This window comes from Malus sylvestris, chromosome 4 (assembly GCF_916048215.2).
Source record: "Malus sylvestris chromosome 4, drMalSylv7.2, whole genome shotgun sequence".
Classification (NCBI taxonomy): domain Eukaryota; kingdom Viridiplantae; phylum Streptophyta; class Magnoliopsida; order Rosales; family Rosaceae; genus Malus; species Malus sylvestris.
The window spans coordinates 19,597,384-19,616,466 of NC_062263.1; the positions used below are offsets into that span (position 1 = coordinate 19,597,384).

General features: G+C 36.5%; 3 protein-coding genes and 1 non-coding gene across 6 annotated transcripts; 3 read left to right on the forward strand and 1 right to left on the reverse strand.

The window, feature by feature from the left end:
• Positions 1-4,457: 4,457 nt before the first annotated feature.
• LOC126620200 (soluble inorganic pyrophosphatase 4-like) lies at positions 4,458-8,517 on the forward strand. The gene is made up of 8 exons (XM_050288709.1): positions 4,458-4,651; positions 5,524-5,697; positions 5,801-5,829; positions 6,516-6,581; positions 6,661-6,768; positions 7,328-7,393; positions 7,463-7,665; positions 8,070-8,517. The coding sequence occupies exons 2-8, from the start codon at positions 5,526-5,528 to the stop codon at positions 8,110-8,112; spliced, it is 687 nt and encodes a 228-aa protein (XP_050144666.1). The 5' UTR covers positions 4,458-4,651; positions 5,524-5,525; the 3' UTR covers positions 8,113-8,517.
• A 1,470-nt stretch (positions 8,518-9,987) lies between these two features.
• On the forward strand, positions 9,988-12,725 carry LOC126620199 (uncharacterized). Of its 3 annotated transcripts, none has more exons than XM_050288705.1 (2): positions 9,988-10,700; positions 12,285-12,725. In XM_050288705.1, exons 1-2 carry the CDS (start codon positions 10,081-10,083, stop codon positions 12,391-12,393), a joined length of 729 nt encoding a protein of 242 aa, XP_050144662.1. In that variant the 5' UTR covers positions 9,988-10,080; the 3' UTR covers positions 12,394-12,725. The 3 variants fall into 3 exon arrangements, with proteins under 3 accessions (XP_050144662.1, XP_050144663.1, XP_050144664.1); XM_050288706.1 differs by having other exon boundaries at positions 9,991-10,700; positions 12,351-12,725; XM_050288707.1 differs by lacking the exon at positions 12,285-12,725 and adding an exon at positions 11,300-12,281 and having other exon boundaries at positions 9,991-10,700.
• Positions 12,726-17,035: 4,310 nt separating this feature from the next.
• Positions 17,036-17,666, forward strand: LOC126620201 (histone H2B.9-like). Its single transcript, XM_050288710.1, has one exon. It carries the CDS (start codon positions 17,146-17,148, stop codon positions 17,557-17,559), a length of 414 nt encoding a protein of 137 aa, XP_050144667.1. The 5' UTR covers positions 17,036-17,145; the 3' UTR covers positions 17,560-17,666.
• A 1,028-nt stretch (positions 17,667-18,694) lies between these two features.
• On the reverse strand, positions 18,695-18,768 carry TRNAN-GUU (transfer RNA asparagine (anticodon GUU)). Its single transcript has one exon. It is a non-coding gene; the product is annotated as a tRNA-Asn (tRNA).
• Between the last annotated feature and the right edge of the window lie 315 nt (positions 18,769-19,083).

Genomic DNA, 19,083 nt, shown 5'->3' on the forward strand with positions numbered 1-19,083 from the left:
CTAAGAAAACCAATCTATCTTATGGCAATTCCACTTGGAAGTTTATTTTTAGGAAAACTAATGAAAAGGGCTTGAAAACTTTGAGTTTTAACGATAAGGACAAAATAAAAGGTAAAGTGAATTGTAGCATGTTTGACTTTTTAGTGTAAAAATGTGATTTTTCATTAAAGTGAACAGTACCGTGAGCTTTTCGTTAAAACTCCCTTTATTTTTAAGCCATACTGGATTAATCATCCCGGTGATTATAAGATACCCTAATGATGACTCCCTATGATAAAAAGATTAGGAATTAAACTCATGTGATGACGATCATTAGCAAATTTAGCCTAAAAGGCTAGTGAAAAAATATTATACATGCGAGTAGCCATAGTAGCACTTTTTATGACAGCCAAGTGAGCATCAAAATATACATCACAGTTTAGATGCATCTACGTTGTCAATACATTAAAACCTCATTTGTCAGAGAAAATTGATTTGAATATGACTATTCACTATATTGAAGGCATTTGATGGAAGAAATGAATGTCAACTTTCTTATTTTGTCGAAGTTGAAGGATAGTTATGAGGTAAAATATCCCTTCTAATTGCTACTAAAGTGGTAGGATTAGAAGAGACAATTTTGCTTCATGAGTAATCTTAACTTTAACAAAATAAGAAAGTTGTCATTTATTTTTTCTTTCAAAATAACTTCAATATATTAAATTAATCCAAGTCAATCATCCTTGTCAAACGATGCAACATTCTAGATTCACTCGTACTCGTGCACTTGAACCACTGAAATTAGAATTAGAAATAGAATTCTTCTTTAGACGTCTCAAATGACGTGACAATTACGTATTTATGTCACTTCCTTTTTGAATGGATGCAATTGATGTAACATCTGCACAACAAGATTCTTTGTCCAATATTAGTCACCAAATGAGAAACATCCTAGCAAATTTCAAGTTTGTTCATTTACCAAACAAAAGAAGAAAAAAGATATCAAATTGCTCAGCATATTTAAAAGCATCTGAAGTGCATTGCGTAGGAATTCCGAAGTATTGATTCTTTACTGGATAAGGAAAAATCAAAGTGGAAGTTTGCAAGTTAAGATTCCTTACCCAAATTGCCATCCCTTTGTTTGTATATTGCTGCATAGGACGATAATACGCAAAAGTATGGCATGTTCAAGTTAAGTTTCGCAAGGAATCTTTTAAACAAATTTGTGAGGTTGGTGATATCCAAACACATCTTTACCTTTTACATATTTCCTATTAATTTCTGTCATTTGATTTTCTTAAATTTATTTGGTTAGATGACCGAAATGAGATATGTGTGTGTATAGCACCACCCATTTGTAATTGCATAAATATTCCTCAATACTAAAAACAATTTACATGAAACGATCGTTTTGTTCCGATCTAATAATGTACTGTCATGTAGAGAAACAACTATAACGGTAAAATTGTTCCATATAAATCATTGTCACCAACATGGCAAAAGTTTAGTGACATCATTTTCAAGTAACTCTAATGCTATATATGTATCATGGAATCACATCAATGAAAGTGTCATCTTGACATAAAGCATGTGATGTTTTCATACGGTCTAATTAGAAATAAGAGAGTATTGAGGTTCTATCGCACATTGTATATAAATATAAGCTCACCAATAACTAGGGGAGGGGTGTGTTTAGCCTCGCAATAGGCTAGTAATAATGTAGTTCAAATTCTCTTTTGGCGAGAATCAAATTTAAGACATTTCACTTATAGTGAAGAAGAATACTATTAAACCGTAGTACTAAGTGACCATCTAAAACTCTATAGATGGTTTATATTGTTTTCTTACAAAATATTTTGCGTTCTGTTTACCTAACAAGCAAACTCCTTAGCTAGATATGAGGCATTAAGGTAATTCTAATTCTTTTGAAGTTCAAAGTAGTCAGTTTCAACTGACCTAGTTTAAATAGGAGGCATATTCTCTACTCTCCCACATCTCGTGCCCTCCTGTTTTGTGTGGTCACGGTTAAATCACGTCAATCTTTTATATTATTTTTTTATAGAGATAATAAGACAAAAATAAATAGTAATATAAAATGTTAACGCTGCTTAACCGTAATCACACAAACACAAAGACATAGGAGGACACGAGAAGTGAGAGGGACATTTGTTAAAGTTAAACAGTATTTTGGAGGAAATAAGTTCGATTCCGATTATGAAAGCTTACTTCAAATAAAAGTTAACATAGAGTTTATATGTTATAAATACTGAGTTATGCATGAATAATACCCCTAATACAAAACCAAATAAAAACACCTAGAATCGAGACGCTGCCATAATAGTGTATGAAATTTATAGACAAGTTATTCTCGATCGAAAGCGAATAATAAGACGTGGCGCGGGCGACCCAAAAAAGTTGAACAAGTGGGTACGTACGTATTGGCTGGCCAGGAAGAACAGAAGAATTCCTTAGAACAACTCTACCTATGGAGCCCTTCCCCCTGGCAATCCACTATTCAATCCACCATATTGAACAATAACTGCCTTAAATGAATAGTAATTACCATTAATGAACAGTAATTGCCATTTACATCTCCACCCTTGGAACCCTCCCCTGGCAATAAGCAATAAAAATAATAGTTTTTTATGTTTGTTTAAATAATAAAAAATTACAAAAACTATCTCTCTCTCTCTGACATAAAAAAAAATAAAAAATTACAAAACCCTCGGGCCACAGGCCCGTCGACTCCCCACCCCCCTTCGCTCGACCTTCCACCCTCACTCGGACCCTTTCCCGCTGGATTTGCTCCCACCGGCCCAAGGGCCCTTTCTCCTCGCCTGACGCTCGAGCAACCAGCAAGGCTGGAGTTGCTCTTAACACGGTCCGTGTGTTTAATCTTCCTAAAATCAACTTCTTGAACCATTCGCCAGCAAGTCAATTCAAACAGAGTCCGAATCTCCTGCGCCTAAATTCCACCAGTTGTGTGCTGCCTGGACCCAATATTTAATGCAATTTTGACTGTTCCACGAAACAGTGGTAATAAAAATATCTGAAAAGTTACCAAAAGAAGACTGGTAGGTATTTGTAAAATCAAAAGTCTTCGGATGGATAGGCATTCCCACTCATCTCTTACGCACCCCACCCACATGCCTAAGATTTAGGAAACGATGCTCCCTCGACGGCTCTCCTTGCTTCCGCGTCGCTTCTTTCACAAATGACTTTTGGTGTTTTACTGTTTACTAATATGAAATGTTGTTGTCACTTAGTACTACGATTTATTAATATTCTTTTTTATTTGTAAGTAAGAAGTCTTAAATTTAATTATCGCTAAATGCGAATTTGAATTACATTATCACTCATGGTTTAGTGAAATGAAAATGAAAATTAAATGGCACTTATAAATTTACAATCACTTGTCATGCTATTTAGTATATAAAAATATGCATCAATCATTTTAGTAAAATTTTTGTTAAATAAGGGTCAAAAGAATCAAAATACCTTCAATTTAATAAGCAATAGGCCAAAATAATTTGACAAAAATTAAAGGTATTTTTGTCACTTTTTCTTATTTAATGGATTTTTTTGCGAAGTGACTAAAATAATTAATGGCGGACAACCTTAAAGACCACTTTTATCGATTTCAAATCTCAATGGCTAAAATGAAGAGTTATGCAAATCTTAAGGACTATTTTAACTAAAATTCTTTTCCTATCTAAATGATATCGTATGAGTGATGTTAACAATTTTCTCACTTAGACATTCTCTTCCTGTCATCTTGTTTCTTTTCTCAAATTTTCGATGTTATTTGATAACCAAAACTGTCTATTTTTAGGCTACTTTTCAATATCATGTCTGGAAAAAAAAAATTCAGAACCATGTATGCTACTTGTACTTTGAATGTTTATGATTCTTCTATCCATTGAACTTGAAGGCGTGTGAATATCCCCTTTCTTACCATTCCATTGCTACGGAAAAGGAAATCATATTAAAATTTAAAATTAAATATAAATAATGTTTAACAAAAATTAATCGCACGATGTACGATGAATAATCTTAATCACAAAATTCTTAGGATTATCAAGAAAATGATCCGGTGATGATCATTTTCCCATTGCTACTAGAATGGTCCATCCGATGACATGGAAACACAATTTGTTGCCACAAAAAGCCACACGAGAATTAGCTTGCTCCGTCAGTTACACCATCCCAACCCACATAAAAAGCAAAATACGTTTTGTTTCAGTGGAGACCACTCACCGTCCGATTCACGACATCGCAGCGAACCAAAAAGAATGCTCCTCACGACCGTTAGGAACACCGTCTCTGTCGGACGGTGGGTCCCGATATTCTTCCAATCACCGCCCGCCACGTAGTACATATATGCCAGCTGGAAACACGTTAATTTCCGTTGGCCAGAATATCCGGATTCCATGAGCACCAAAACTTGGGAATTTTTCACTTTAATTTTTCGATTTTTTTGCCCTTTAAATGGGAAGGCACAAAGAGAGCGGGAACACGTAGATATACAGCTGCTTATTCCTTTCATCCTCTACTTGAGCGCCCCATTCACTCGTCCTCCTTTCGCTCTTTCAATTTTTGAGATCTGCGCTCTCTTCCTCTTGAAGCTTCCGCTTCAATCCACCGACCGATTCGCAGCTCCGATCCTCCGCCGGTACGTTATCGCCTCGCTTTCCCCACTCCGTAACCGTCGTTGCGTTCAATTTACGCTGCATTTCTCGCTGTTTTTGGCGTCGTTTTGGTCAACTTTAGTGTGCGTTCTAGCTGATTTTTCGTCGTTTTTGTGGATCTGGTTTTGTTGTGTTCGATTTTCCGAGGCCGAACCCGTCGTTTTGGTCAACTTTACTGTGCATCCAAGCTGATTTTTGTCTCGTTTTTGTTCTGTTTGTGGATCTGATTTTTCCTTTTCGCTACTTGCTGCTCGTACGCGTCTGCTTTCGCTTTAATTACTGTTAATGCCATTAAAAGTTAATTATTGTGCTGAATTTATCTTAATTTCTGAGATTAATCTTTCAAGTGGTTCATAGGTAGCAGTGCTATTTTTCCTAATTTTTTGAGTAAAGTTAGAGTTACTGTTTGGCAGATCTAGATTTAGGTCAAAAAGATTTCCTTTCCGTTTCTTTTGTTCGGATTTTACTTTGAAATAAACGCTTTGCTGACGCGTTTTTTAAAACGTTTTCACAGTCAATTTTGCGAGGCTATTTTTGGATTTAATTTATTGGGTTTTGAGCCTCTGGAACAGAAGAGAAAATATGCTATTTCTGGAAATGTATTCTCAGTCAATTTCGTGAGGCTATTTTTGGATTTGAACTTTTAGATTTTAGCCAACTGAAGAGAGAAAAGCTTTTACAAAATTTTAGAGCTATTGGTATCTTTCGATTTGGTGTGAGACTGTGAGACAAATTCCATGAAACATTATTGAAAATTAGTATTCAAAATATTTTGCTTGGTTAATTAAATAGCTGATAGAATTTGCTAAATGTAGTTTGGATTTTGCTGACTTCATGTGGTGTATATATCTTGTAGATATGGCTCCACCGATTGAGACTGTTCAAAAAGTTCAGCCTCCACAAAATGCTATTGAACCCCATGTCACCTATCATCATGATCATTCCTCACATCCACCTCTAAATGAGAGGATACTTTCATCCATGACCAGGAGGTCTATCGCTGCCCACCCGTGGCATGACCTTGAAATCGGTATGCAATATCTCCAGCAGCCATTGTTCGTCGTGCTAGCTTTCTCTAATTGTTATTATAGCCTATGTCTAACCACTTTACTTTTATTTTCATTTCAATGCAGGACCTGGAGCTCCTAAGATTTTCAACTGTGTAAGTATATTGAATCATTGATGCTTTAGATTTTTTGATGATTTATCTTCTGCAGTGTTTGCTCTAATTTTGCATTCTCAGTACTTAGGTTGAACTTATAGCGACAAATATTGCACTGAATGACTTCACAGTTGAAAAAAGTTACACATTAAGAAGTTATCTTAGAATTGACCAACCATCCAGAATCTATACAGTCTTCATATGTGATTCTCATATTTAAATAATCTGCTCCAGAAAATTATTGTTAACTTTCTTCTGTGCTTCTCAAAGTTTTCATTTTCCGTGCGTAATTTGAAAATTTGAATAAATATTCAATATATATTGCACTAAGTAACTATACAATTGGAATAAGTAGTGAAGTCTTCTTAAGTGCGAATGGAGTCGACCTACTTCAGAATCTCATGGCATTCTTAAATATAAATGTCATATTTAAATAGTGTGCTCCTGAATATAGTTTGCACTATAACATTACTGTTAACAGAATTTTCTCTGAATACTAAGTTTTTATATTATAATTGTAATGTTCACGAGACAGAATTTTCTCTGAATACTAAGTTTTCATATTATAATTGTAATGTTCACGACAATTATAGCTCTTATTAAGAAAGAGTGTTTAATTACGTATTGCGATATGTATGTCAACCTACCTGACCATAGTTCTTGTGGAAACATGACTAATAATCCAGGTTATCGAAATTCCAAAAGGAAGCAAAGTGAAATATGAGCTTGACAAAAAAACTGGACTCATCAAGGTAAATATCTAAGGCAAGCTAACTTCCTAGTACCTTTATTCATTTAAGTATGATTGCTGAAGGGTGTTTGTACGTTCAGGTTGACCGCATACTGTACTCATCTGTTGTCTACCCCCATAACTATGGTTTCATCCCCCGTACTCTTTGTGAGGATAATGACCCCTTGGATGTCTTGATTATTATGCAGGTATTTTATGCTTCGTTTTGTTGCAAGCCATTTCGGAACTTTATTTTGTGAATATCAAGCAATGAAACATGGTTTATAGCATGCTAACCTGAATATGACATCAACTTGTTGGGCATGTACCACCCATGTCCAATCATTCGCTATGACACAATCAATCATATGCATGTCTCATTAAATAATAATCATTTAAAAAAAATTGGGCTTAATTAGCCATATTTGTAAGGAATCGTGTTTTTGAAATGTTGTGTTATATTTGTAAGTAGCTTTACACAGCTTCCAAATCCATTTGGTTTATTTTAAAGCTGATGTATGTAAGTGGAGCCTCAATCTGATATATTTTGACACTGAATCAATCATATGCATGTCTCATTAAATAATAATCATATAAAAAATTTTGGGCTTAATTTGCCATATTTGTAAGGAATCGTGTTTTTGAAAATGTTGCGTTATATTTGTAAGTAGCTTTACACAGTTTCCAAATCCATTTGGTTTATTTTAAAGCTGATGTATGTAAGTGGAGCCTCAATCTGATATATTTTGACACTGAAAATTCTCACAGGAGCCAGTTGTTCCTGGATGCTTTCTTCGTGCCAAAGCTATTGGCCTGATGCCTATGATTGACCAGGTATATATAAAGACATAAAGGGTTATTATCTTAAATTTGTTACAAAATTCTAACTTTTCATTAATCCAGGGTGAGAAAGATGACAAGATCATTGCTGTTTGTGCTGATGATCCTGAGTACCGACACTACAATGACATCAAGGAGCTCCCACCTCACCGTTTGGCTGAGATCCGGCGCTTCTTTGAGGACTACAAGAAAAATGAGAACAAAGAAGTTGCAGTTGATGACTTTCTCCCTGCATCTACTGCCTTTGATGCAATCCAGCATTCCATGTAAGTGTCAATGCTCTCTGACCTTCACCCACTCATGCATGCCCAGACTATATGATTACCTCTTTGTCTGTAAATTAACCATCGATAGTCATACAAGAATGTAGATGTTAGAAATTAGAATAGCATGGATACAAGTTATGCATTGGAATGAAAAAGAAGTCGGGAAAGTTTTGAATCACTAGAGTTTTGGTCTGGTTTTGTACAGAACATTGATTTGAATCTCATTCCTCTGTCCAAATTTCTTTTGACGTCAACCAGTGTTCATTCATTTAAAACATCAGATTACTGAAGCGACTGCATGTGCATAACATAACTCATCCTCGGTCTGATGTTGCATTGCCTTGTTTAGTTATACAAATGGAGTATAATCTTAATCTCCCAAACTCTTTGTTTCAACATGATAGGAACCTCTATGCGGACTACATTGTGGAGAGCCTTAGGCGGTAGTTGCAAGTGATGAAACTTGGTGCTATCACTACTCTTATATATAGGGGACGTTATATATTCGTTTCTCTGTAATGAAAAAATAACTGATATTTTGTTGTTAATGCACACATTGTTTAACAATGTATGCCTTTATACTCCGACTCTAGTTGGGATTGTGTCTTAAACCTTTTATATAGTAATGATATCGACGAAAATGATAGGGAAAAGGAGAAAGGAAAATAGTCTGGCTTGATATATTGGTTTATGCCTTTATTTTTTCATTTGGAATGCGACTCTTGAGGCTGCCCTTTTTGTTTTTGTTGGAGAAACAGGTTTTATTTACTGTGTGTCAGTGTAATGGAGCAATTCTTGTGAACAATTCACCTTGTAAAATGCTTAATTTCAATATCATTTGTTACCAATAAATTTGATTATTTCGATGAAACAATGGGGTCAAAGTAAAGCTTAACTTTTAGCTGAGACCGAGTCTTAACATTGACCCTTTCATGTGATACCATTTAGCATCGAACTTGCCAACTATGCTGGTCGAACTTGAAACTTTTCATTTACAAGTGAAGTGGATTGTTGAGAAATACTACTAGATGTAATGTTAGTGGTGGCAATGTTTCTAACTTAACCACTCGATTTCAACTTAGAGCGTCTCATGGAATGAATTTACTCGGGGGTGAGATTTTATCTCAAATGACGTTGATTCTATTAGCAACGAAATACCCACTTGTAATATGACGTGGGATCAAGTCTGTCCGCATCCATGACTTGTATCAAGCTACACAACCGCAACTAATACATCCAAGCTTCCAACAAACATGTCATCCCAGATAAAACCGTCAAAACTTTAGAATTAGTACACACCAGTAATATATGACCATGTCTTCCTTTTCGCCACAACAACTTACTAGCGTTGGTGGATGCCAACGTGCTTTTGGGGAACCAGTCTCTGATGCAACCTGCAATCCATTACAAAGCTAAACAAAACAAGATTGACTAACCCGCTATATATAATGTACGGTAGATGATTAAACATGGATATCGGATTTGAATGAATCAGACGAAAACAACGGTCATGATTAAACATGGGTGTATGAGAGAAAAAAAAACATGGTACGTGTTTATCATTTTCCCATAAAAGTACAAAACCCTTTACTCTCACCATACTAAAAATGTTGGGCAAATGCAAGAATTCGACGAAATAACTGTGTGTGATTGTCACTGTCATTGTTGTATCATCAATTCATATGTAGCAACACATAGTTGAAATGCTATTATGTCCGTCCACTTGTTTTATTATTATTATTTTTCATTCATTTTTGTGGGAAGATAACGCAAACTGAGTGGACATACAACACTACTTTATTCTTTATTAATGTTATATATATTAAATTGTGAATTTGTCGTCTACTTAAATCATAACACATGAAATGATAGAATCAAATATAAAAGTTTGGGCTTGGAACCTAAATCGTGAACGGGTAATAGTCAAAACCTTTTGGACTTGGAGGCTTGGGCCTAATTAATATACACATTCTCATCATTGTCACAGCCCACAGGTTGACTTTGTGATAAACGTCCAGGTCACAGCCACAGTGTACTTATCATCGAATACCACGTGGACCATCAAAACTACACGTGGCATAAACCCATCATTTTCAATTGTCATTTTCTTGACAGAGATTTTTCAATGAGACCGGTACATAGGTGGTACGCTACGTGTCATTATACAAATAGTGAAATATGTGTGCTAAAAAGTTAATAACTTAAAAAATAAAATTTTCTAACACTCCTATTAAAATACGTGATGTACTATTTGTATTGCCGTTACAACTACAAATTTCTCATTTTGTTGGTCGAATAATGAAAAAAAAAAAAAATTCCAATTTCCAAGCTTAAAGCCATAAACCCAAAACCCCTTTCCTTCCGAAGGGGTCCTAAAACCCTAATTTTACAAGTCCGAACCCAAATCCAAACGCAATGAGCTCCTTCACCAACACCACCAATTTCGACAACCTCATGCTCCAAACCCTAATGGGCAGGCTCCAAATCCGACCCCCCACCAACAACTCCTTCCTCTCCCAAACCCTCGAGGATCTTCTCCTCGACGCTGCCAATCTCTCCGCCGACGACGACGATGACGACGAGAACAAGACCCAGCTCGCCAAGGAAGAATCCCGCCTCGAGAAGGATATCATCCGGGTTATTCTCAGCGGCAAGACAGATTCCCTCAAGCCCAATTCGGGTCAGGCCGTCACCATCGGAGAGCACCACATTTGCGTGGGGTTTCATGAGGAATCGGGTTCGGACTATCGGGTTTGGGAGTGGCATGGGCACATCATGCTCTTTGATGAAGAGAACGGGTACACTCCTGAGTATATATATGGGAATTACTTTGAGAGGCTGATTGGTAAGGCTCGTGGAAGTGGTGGCAGCGGAGGTGGCAGTGTTCTTGTTGAGGAGGCCAAGGAGGAAGAGGAAGAGGAAGAGGAGGAGGATAAAGAGAAAGTTACTACTTTGGGGCTCAGGGAGTTGATTGATGGCGGGGATTCGGGTCAGGGTCGAATTCTTCATCGGAATATCAATGCGGGTTCTACAAGGTCTATATGAATTACCCCCTTATTTTTCTTGTGTGTTTTCATTTGATGTGCTTGTCTTGCATTGTTTTCCTTCACATTTGTTAGTGCCTTGGGTATTCAAAGTAGTTGTGATTTGAGAAATGGATGGTATATTGCAATGTGATAACGCGACCTTTTGTGTTGGAACTTATATTTGGTGAGAGTTCGGTGCTGCATAAATTGCACTTTTGGCTCTTTACCCTAATAGTCTAGTTAACTTCTCACATTGATGTTCGGAGTGAACATAATCCTTCTTTCGAATATTAGAGTAAAGGTTTTATGCCTACTGTATTTAGAAAGTCGGCACATAGGGAAGGACACATTTATTTTGTTGTTAGAATTGGTAATAAGTTGGATTTTTATTGGTTTAAATTTTATTGTAATTTTACTAAATCAAGTTGGAAACTCAAAAGTAGATTTCACCTGCATTGTGATGAACATTTACGGTGTAGTTGGAGGACTTTAGCCATTGGTGACTTTGCTTTCTGATAGACAATTCTAGTGATGATAAAACGTTTGTGATAAAAGTGTTCAAGATGTTGACTTAAAAGCTTAAGAAGTTTCACATATCTGCCTGCTAGTTACCAGATAGGCTGAGAAAAGAAGTGTGGCCAAGCAATGCCTTGAATATTTAGCGGATTATCTTGAAATTGGTAATATGATATGGCTACTACTACTAGTGGCTATGATGTAGGCGGGCATCTCACAAGGAAGTAGAGAATGATTCTGCTACTGCTCATACCATCAATTCTTCACCTTATGGGAAGTCAATATAAAATCCCAACATCAAACAAGGACATAAAGATGCTGCTGCTACTTGCTCTTTCCATCAATTTGTTCGCATGTTTGTAGTCTTAACAATATCCTACCAGCCTGACTGGTGGACCCTTATGCTTGTTGAACCAATATGGCATAGGTTGATTTAACAACGAGGATTAAATTTCTCTTGGAATAGATTTGTGCTCTGGATCTAGAGACTAGGATCTTGTTTCAAGTTGGATGCTCGTCCCCTAAATACTGTTTTCTTCTTCCTCTTATCCGTAATGGATTTATGACTTGAGGGTTTTATGGAATCATGTGAAAAGAGAAAAGAAAGAAAAGAAAAGGAGTTATAGAAGTTGAGTTTATTTTTTTTTAGTAAATTTTAAATGATTTTTCTGAATTCTTTCTCTGATTCCTTCACCAAGCATTATTTAAGTATTCTCCTATTATTTGCATCTTCATGTTTCACTGATGTCTATGGTAAGTTGTGGTTCAGAGCCTTGAAATGACGGGATTTTGAGTAGTACTCTAGAATCATGTCTGGCTGTGCTGTAACTTTTAACCTCAGACCTATATGTCCTATCCAGTGCACAAGGCTCCCGCTTTACGCAGGGTCTGGGAGAGGTGAATGTCGGCTAGCCTTACCCCCATTTATGGAGAGGCTGCTCCCAAGTCTCGAACCCGAGACCTACCGCTCATGGGCGAAGGCACTTGCCATCGCACCAAGTGCGACCTCTTAACCTCAGACCTATATGTATAAACCTAAATAAATAAAGTTATGTTAGTATGTGTTTTTGTGTATAGGATCCTGCCGGTTATGTCATTCGCAATGAGCTATGTGTTTAACCTGATTATCCTTCGTCTTGCAAGATTACCTAAAAGAAAGGCTTTTGGTTGCATAAGAAGTTTCTAGTGTCAAAGAAGGAGCCTCCTCTAACTTTTCCTTGATTTGGTACTTGGGGTGGGAATTCAAGACTGCTTATCATTTCACATGGTTGTAAGCTGTTTTTTTTATTTTATTTTTGTTTGAATTTCCAGTACGTAAGACGGTACAAAAGGAGGAATGTCTTGTGAGACATCATTCCGTTAAAGTAGTTTTTGATTAGCGCTGCTTATCACTGCACTAAAATGGTGCATCGACTCTTTTATATTACTTGGTTGTAAATTTTAGTTATGCCTGTAAGCTGGCTAGTACAAGGTGGTTGATGCAAATTTGAAAAGACAGAACAATTGAGTTTCATACAAGTCATTCTGGCTCCGAAAGGGTTATATTCTTGATACACTAGCGATGCTATTTCTAATTTATTGTTTGAGTTACTCAATAGAGGGAGAAGACTTGCATGGAACAAGTTCACCGTCGCACTATACCCAGGTAGCTGTGCACGGCAATGCATTATGGACGTGGCAGTGAACGCGTTTAATGTAAGTTGCATTGTGGTGATTAAAATATTGTCAAATTTTGGATTTTGGTGGCAATTTTGATGACCTTCCTCAAAGTAATGACAAATTTTGTGCCGTTTTCTTCATCATTCTTGTATTCCGATTCTAGGTTTTTCAAAACCAACGGACCTAGGCACATATGATGTTTAGGATGGCTGGACAACTTATAGCTCGTTTAGATGTGCTTTTAAAATGATTGAAAGCCCTTTTGGTGAAAAAAGTTTATGGAAGCAACCCTTAGTAAAAATGCAATTAAATCCTGGAAGGGTTTTTATCACAAATGGTTCCTGAAATTGATCTTGACCATCAAGATGGTCTTTGAAATTGAAAATCAATCAATGTAGTCCCAGAAAATAGGTGTCGCAAATCAATGTGGTATATATGTCATAATTATGTTAAAAATTCTATTAAGTGCTAATGTGGCACATAAATGCACCACATAAGTCCCCTTTTTTTTTCTTCTCACAAATGATCGTTGAAATTGACAAGCGACATTAAAATGGTCTTTGAAATTGACACGCAACTTTCAAGGCCCATCTTGATGGTGAGAGTTAAGTGCTTTTGGAACCTATAAACATTTTCTCTAAAAGTACCTTCAGTGAGTTTAAAAACACATCCAAACGAGTCCTTACTAAACAAAGGAAATGTTTAATGCAAATATGGATTTTGACTTGTATATTCTAATCAAGTGAAGGTAGAAGATGGAGCAATTATGAATAAACTTTATCCATCGTAATTTCCCAAAAAATGATAGGATTGAATGGGACAAGTCTTCTTCGTGACTTCTCCATTTTTACCCTTCACTTAGATAAGATATGCAAATTAACACCCATACTTTTATTCAACATTTATTAAATTTTGTTGATTGCCAAGCCAATACTAGACATCAAATGTGCCTAGTGTCATTTGGTTTTGCAACTCTTAAAGCTATCTTATTTTAAGAGTAAAAGTTAGTGGCATTGTTCAATGTTTAGGGGTGTATTTAATTAGGAGTTTACAATGTCGTTTTTAAGAGGTTTAGTTTCAAATCTTATAGATGATGAGTTTGCAATCAATTTATTCCTCTACCCATTTGACACATCCCGACCGAGATTGAGACATGATGGCCGTCACGTGAGGGTGCCGTAGCCATATACACAGTGCGGAAGCAATTAAGATAAGAAATATACGAATAAATTAAAACCGAAAGCTACTAATATGCACTATTAAACAAGAAGTGCTAGGAGTGAAATACAAATGTAAATACTCCTATTCAGAGCATAGAAGGTCTAAGTGTATAGTACCATAAGATGTCCTACAATTAATTTAATAGGTCAGAATCGCCGGAATCCTCATATGCCACCAACAGCAGTCTACCTAAAACCTGGAGGGGCGCAAAATAGAAAACGTGAGTGGGCAAAAACAAATGTTTTACAAAACCATTTCATTTCTCAACATTTCTAACCCTTTCCCGTAAAACATGTATAATTTCCCAGAAGTAGAATATAAGCAAATACATAAATATATATGTAAATTTATCAATTCAAATCATGCTTCACAATATCATTTTCATATGTATGTCATGCCAAGATATCACACAGTAAGTAATTCAGATGAGAATAAATTCATGGAATTATAATATATTAGCCGGAACCCCTATGGAAGTCTGTACGGCTGAATTCATAGCTCAATAGTCAAATCTAGCCGGAGTCACTACAATGACCTATACGGCACTCTATTGCACACGAATCGGAACCAATGAAAAAGTCTGTACGACAGGATTGGGTGTAATATAAATATGCTCAATACTACTTTCTCATAATAGCTGGGCGATAAATCGCTAGTCACTTACAAGTCGAAACCACCTATGATGGTCTGTACGACAAAACTGTGCACCTAAATTGGTTCCAATGTGAGCATATGGTGCGGAAGGTGACATTATAAAAAGACCTGTGTCATATCTCTAACTAAATCACAATCACCCTAGGTGCAGTTTTATGAGCTAAACGTTATTCAATCACATGCCATTAATCATTAATTCTCATAACAAAACATAACTCACCTGGTACTTACCTGAGCATCCACAACACCGCAATTATGTATATATGTAAACAATTCAACTCATATACTAAATATAAAGTTATACGCATGGCATTCAAGGCATACTTTCATTTAAACACATATTTCTGGGAAAATATCAAGTATATAGATATATACTAAAAATCAAAAGCCCACTCACTGTTATGTCGAAGGGTCGTAGCCCCTGAGTCGCCCTTGACTGCACTCGTGCTCGGGATAAGTCTCACCTATATGCGAATTAACTGAATAAATGTTATTTAAAGCACATAGACAAAACTAGCTAATAACTTCTCATACAATGCTCAAATGGGGTGTTTAAATATACCAATGTGATCTACACAACTCCACAAACATCCCCATATTTTTAGAAAAAATTTCCGACCACCCACGTGCCGCCACGCGCAGGGAACTTAACGTTGAGGAATAAGTAATGGAATCCGTTAATTTTACCTGACGGCGTCAGAATATTCCATCAACTTTGACAGACTATTCTATCTTCTTCTCCGGTTAGACTCGCCGGTCATCGTCGTCGTCGTCGTTTGCCGGAAAATTGAAAAATTACAGAAACCTTCATATCTTGTCCAAATCTCAACCAAATTCCACGAAACTTGAACCAATTTAAAGCTTAGGACAAGTAGAACAAAACCTTACCTTTCAAAGGTCCTAAAACCAACAGAACTTGCCGGAAAATCCTTCGATATTTCGGCTAAACCTACAACTCATCGTATCTCAACTTTCCGACGTCCAATTCACTTCAATTTTCTTCTCCGAGCTTCGTGAAGACAATCTAAAGCTCCATGTGAGCTTAAAATCCATTGAAACCTTCACGTTTACGTGTGCATGAACAATGCATCAATCGGAGATTCTTGGTTTTCACGATTCCGACGTCCTCTCGACCAACTAAGGGTACCAATGTGCTCCTGGACTTACAAGGAACACAAAACCAACCTCCAAGTCTTCGATCTGTAATTGGTTGAAGGGTTTGAGGGTTGTCCGTACAAAGTGTACGGAAAGTGGATGAATTCTGAGAGAAGGAGAGAGAGAGAGGTCAACGACAGTGATGTGGGTGTGTGTGTATGGTCTAGATTTTGGGTCACCAACCAAAAACAAGTAAACTCTAAGTTCTAATTGGGTCCAAACCATTAGGACTTAAAATGATTGGCCCGTTTCACACACTCACGACCCAACGCTCATGGGCAAAATCGACATTTCACGCCATAGATAAAAGTAATTCGGGACGGGCTGTGACACATTAGTGTAAACATATCATTATATATATATATATATATATATATATATAAAGTGTTTAAATTTAAGATATTCAATAAATTTTTTAAACGAATCCATGGAAGTCCACAAATTTAAGAGTACTCAATTAAGATTTTAAAAGAGTTTATGAAAATTTACAAAATTAAATCTAGGCATATTTAATCAAGATTTTAAAGTAATTCATAAAACTCCATGTGTACTTAGTAGGATTTGATTTTAAAGTATTTGAAAATGCCAATACTAGGTCGACTAAATTTACAAATCAAATTGTGTGTCACTAATAAAAACAAACATGTTAATCAACGCTTAAATAATAATTTAATAATCAACAACCACATCATGTAGTTTACAAAATCTGGTTTAAAAACTTGATCTACCTAATATTACCCGTTTAAAAAACTAAGAATTTTTATGAATTAAAAGTGATTTTATAATATATTTTAGACTTTAGCAAATCAAGTATCTCCCCTAAAATTTTGAATGATTTCACATGAACTCCTGAAAATGGAAAGTCACAAGTCATAAAATTTTATAATTCATAAATCCTACGGTGGACTGAACAGCCAAGTCAATATTCCTTCCAACAAATCGTGCGGTCCAAATTCGTGACGGTAGCCAAATCAACCTCGTATTTCGCTGTCGGATCAGTCTGACCACGACTCCAATAAATCCAACTGCCACCACGCTTCCAAATCAATCCAACGGACAACCAATCATCTACGTCACCGATCCTCATGCAACCCATCCACCAATCAGGACCAACTACCCGTCACTATATAAGCAAACCGCACTCTCCTCCCCTTCACCAGAATACCTGAATTCACTCCCTCTCCCCGCAAAAATCCGTTCCAACTTCCCATCATCACATCTTTTCCGATTCAACAAAAAACCACCCGATATGGCGCCAACGAAGGGTGAGAAAAAGCCGGTGGCGGAGAAGGCACCGGCTGGGGAGAAGAAGCCGACGAAGGCGGAGAAGAAGATCCCAAAGGAAGGCGGCGTGGAGATGAAGAAGAAGAAGAAGGTGAAGAAATCGACGGAGACGTACAAGATATACATCTTCAAGGTGCTGAAGCAGGTCCACCCGGACATCGGGATCTCCAGCAAGGCCATGGGGATCATGAACAGCTTCATCAACGACATTTTCGAGAAGCTCGCTCAGGAGGCGTCACGTTTGGCCAGGTATAATAAAAAGCCAACGATCACGTCGAGGGAGATCCAGACCGCCGTCAGGTTGGTGCTGCCCGGCGAGCTCGCCAAACACGCCGTGTCTGAGGGCACCAAGGCCGTTACTAAATTTACCAGTTGTTGATTTTCTTTTTAATTTTTATGATAGGCTCTATTTGGGAACGTCCTTTTTTTGTGTTAATATTATTTTTGACGTGAATAATATACATGCATGCAGTTGTTTTTATGTAATCGGTTTTTATTTGGATTTTTCCACGAAAAATATATTCAGATGTGATGAACCAGTGAAATAGTGGGCAATTCGCGTCGTTTTTGGATTGAAATCTCTAATAAATTGCAATTTATATGATGGTTTGTAGATTGAAAATTTTAACTGGAAATTTTTTATTTTTCTGATGATGGGACACATGAACAAGGAATGGAGGATAAATCAAAGACGAATGCGAGAGTTATTAATGCTATGAAATAGTAGTTATGTACTCTTCGAAATCATAAGACAACCTTGTAAAGAAAACAGGAAAAATAATTACGTACGATTCCATTCTTCCTCTTGGTACAAGAAGTACCAAGAGGTAATTAGGTTTTTTTTGTTTTTTATTTTCATGTATCTATAGGGAATTAACTTGACTATTCTTTGTACGTGAGAGGGTAAAAATCAAATAGAAATGGAGGCCACGATGCAAACAAGCATTCTTAGCTAAATGATGCGCTACTCAATTACAATCACGGCAAATATATAACATAAGCAAAGTAAAGGAAACAAGAGTAGCTTCCGCCACATGCCCAATTTATCTTCATCTCTTAATTAACAAGTCCGAAACCACTTGTTTGGCATCCATAGAATAACATAAGACCCCAATCACAATTAGCAGTAAGTAGCTCCATGATCCATCCACATTAATTTTCACATGAGGAGGAGGAGGCTTTCATAGCCCATGTGAATATCAAAGAAGGCAATTAAGTTGAATTGCTACAATTCATAGCCTATTTGAGACTCCTACCGCTTCTAATTAAAACAAGTTCAAATTTTTATTAAAAATTCAAGTGCAACTGTGCAACCTCGACAAGCACTTGAGATTTGAGAGCATTTCGTGAAGCAGCGCCTTCAAGAATCAAACTTATGTTGCCTAATTAAAACAAGTTCAAATTTTTATTAAAAATTCAAGTGCAACCACTTCAAGAATCCAACTTATGTTGCCTATGTAAAATACAAAAAAATTACAAAAAAAGTAAAATACAAAAAAATTACAAAAAAGAGACGCTAGAAGGAGGGTTCGAACCTCCGACCTTGTGGTTAACAGCCACACGCTCTAACCAACTGAGCTATTCCAGCCGTTCGATAAACTTCTATAACAAACACTTTCTAAATTGCTTAACGCAAACTCACCATCTTATCATGAGAGATTTCAAAAAAAAAAGAAAAAAACAACCCTAGCAGTCTTTCTACCGTACAACAGTATATGGCACATGTATTCAATGACAAGTATCATTCTATACTCTAGGAGGGAAAGATGAACCCGACTTGTCGCATGGATAAAACAATTAATGTATAACATATATCGTTGCATACTAGAATTTTCCAACTCGAGAATCATGCAGTAGATGTTCTCAAAGTTAAAAGATATAAGTGGAAGAAAACACCAAATCA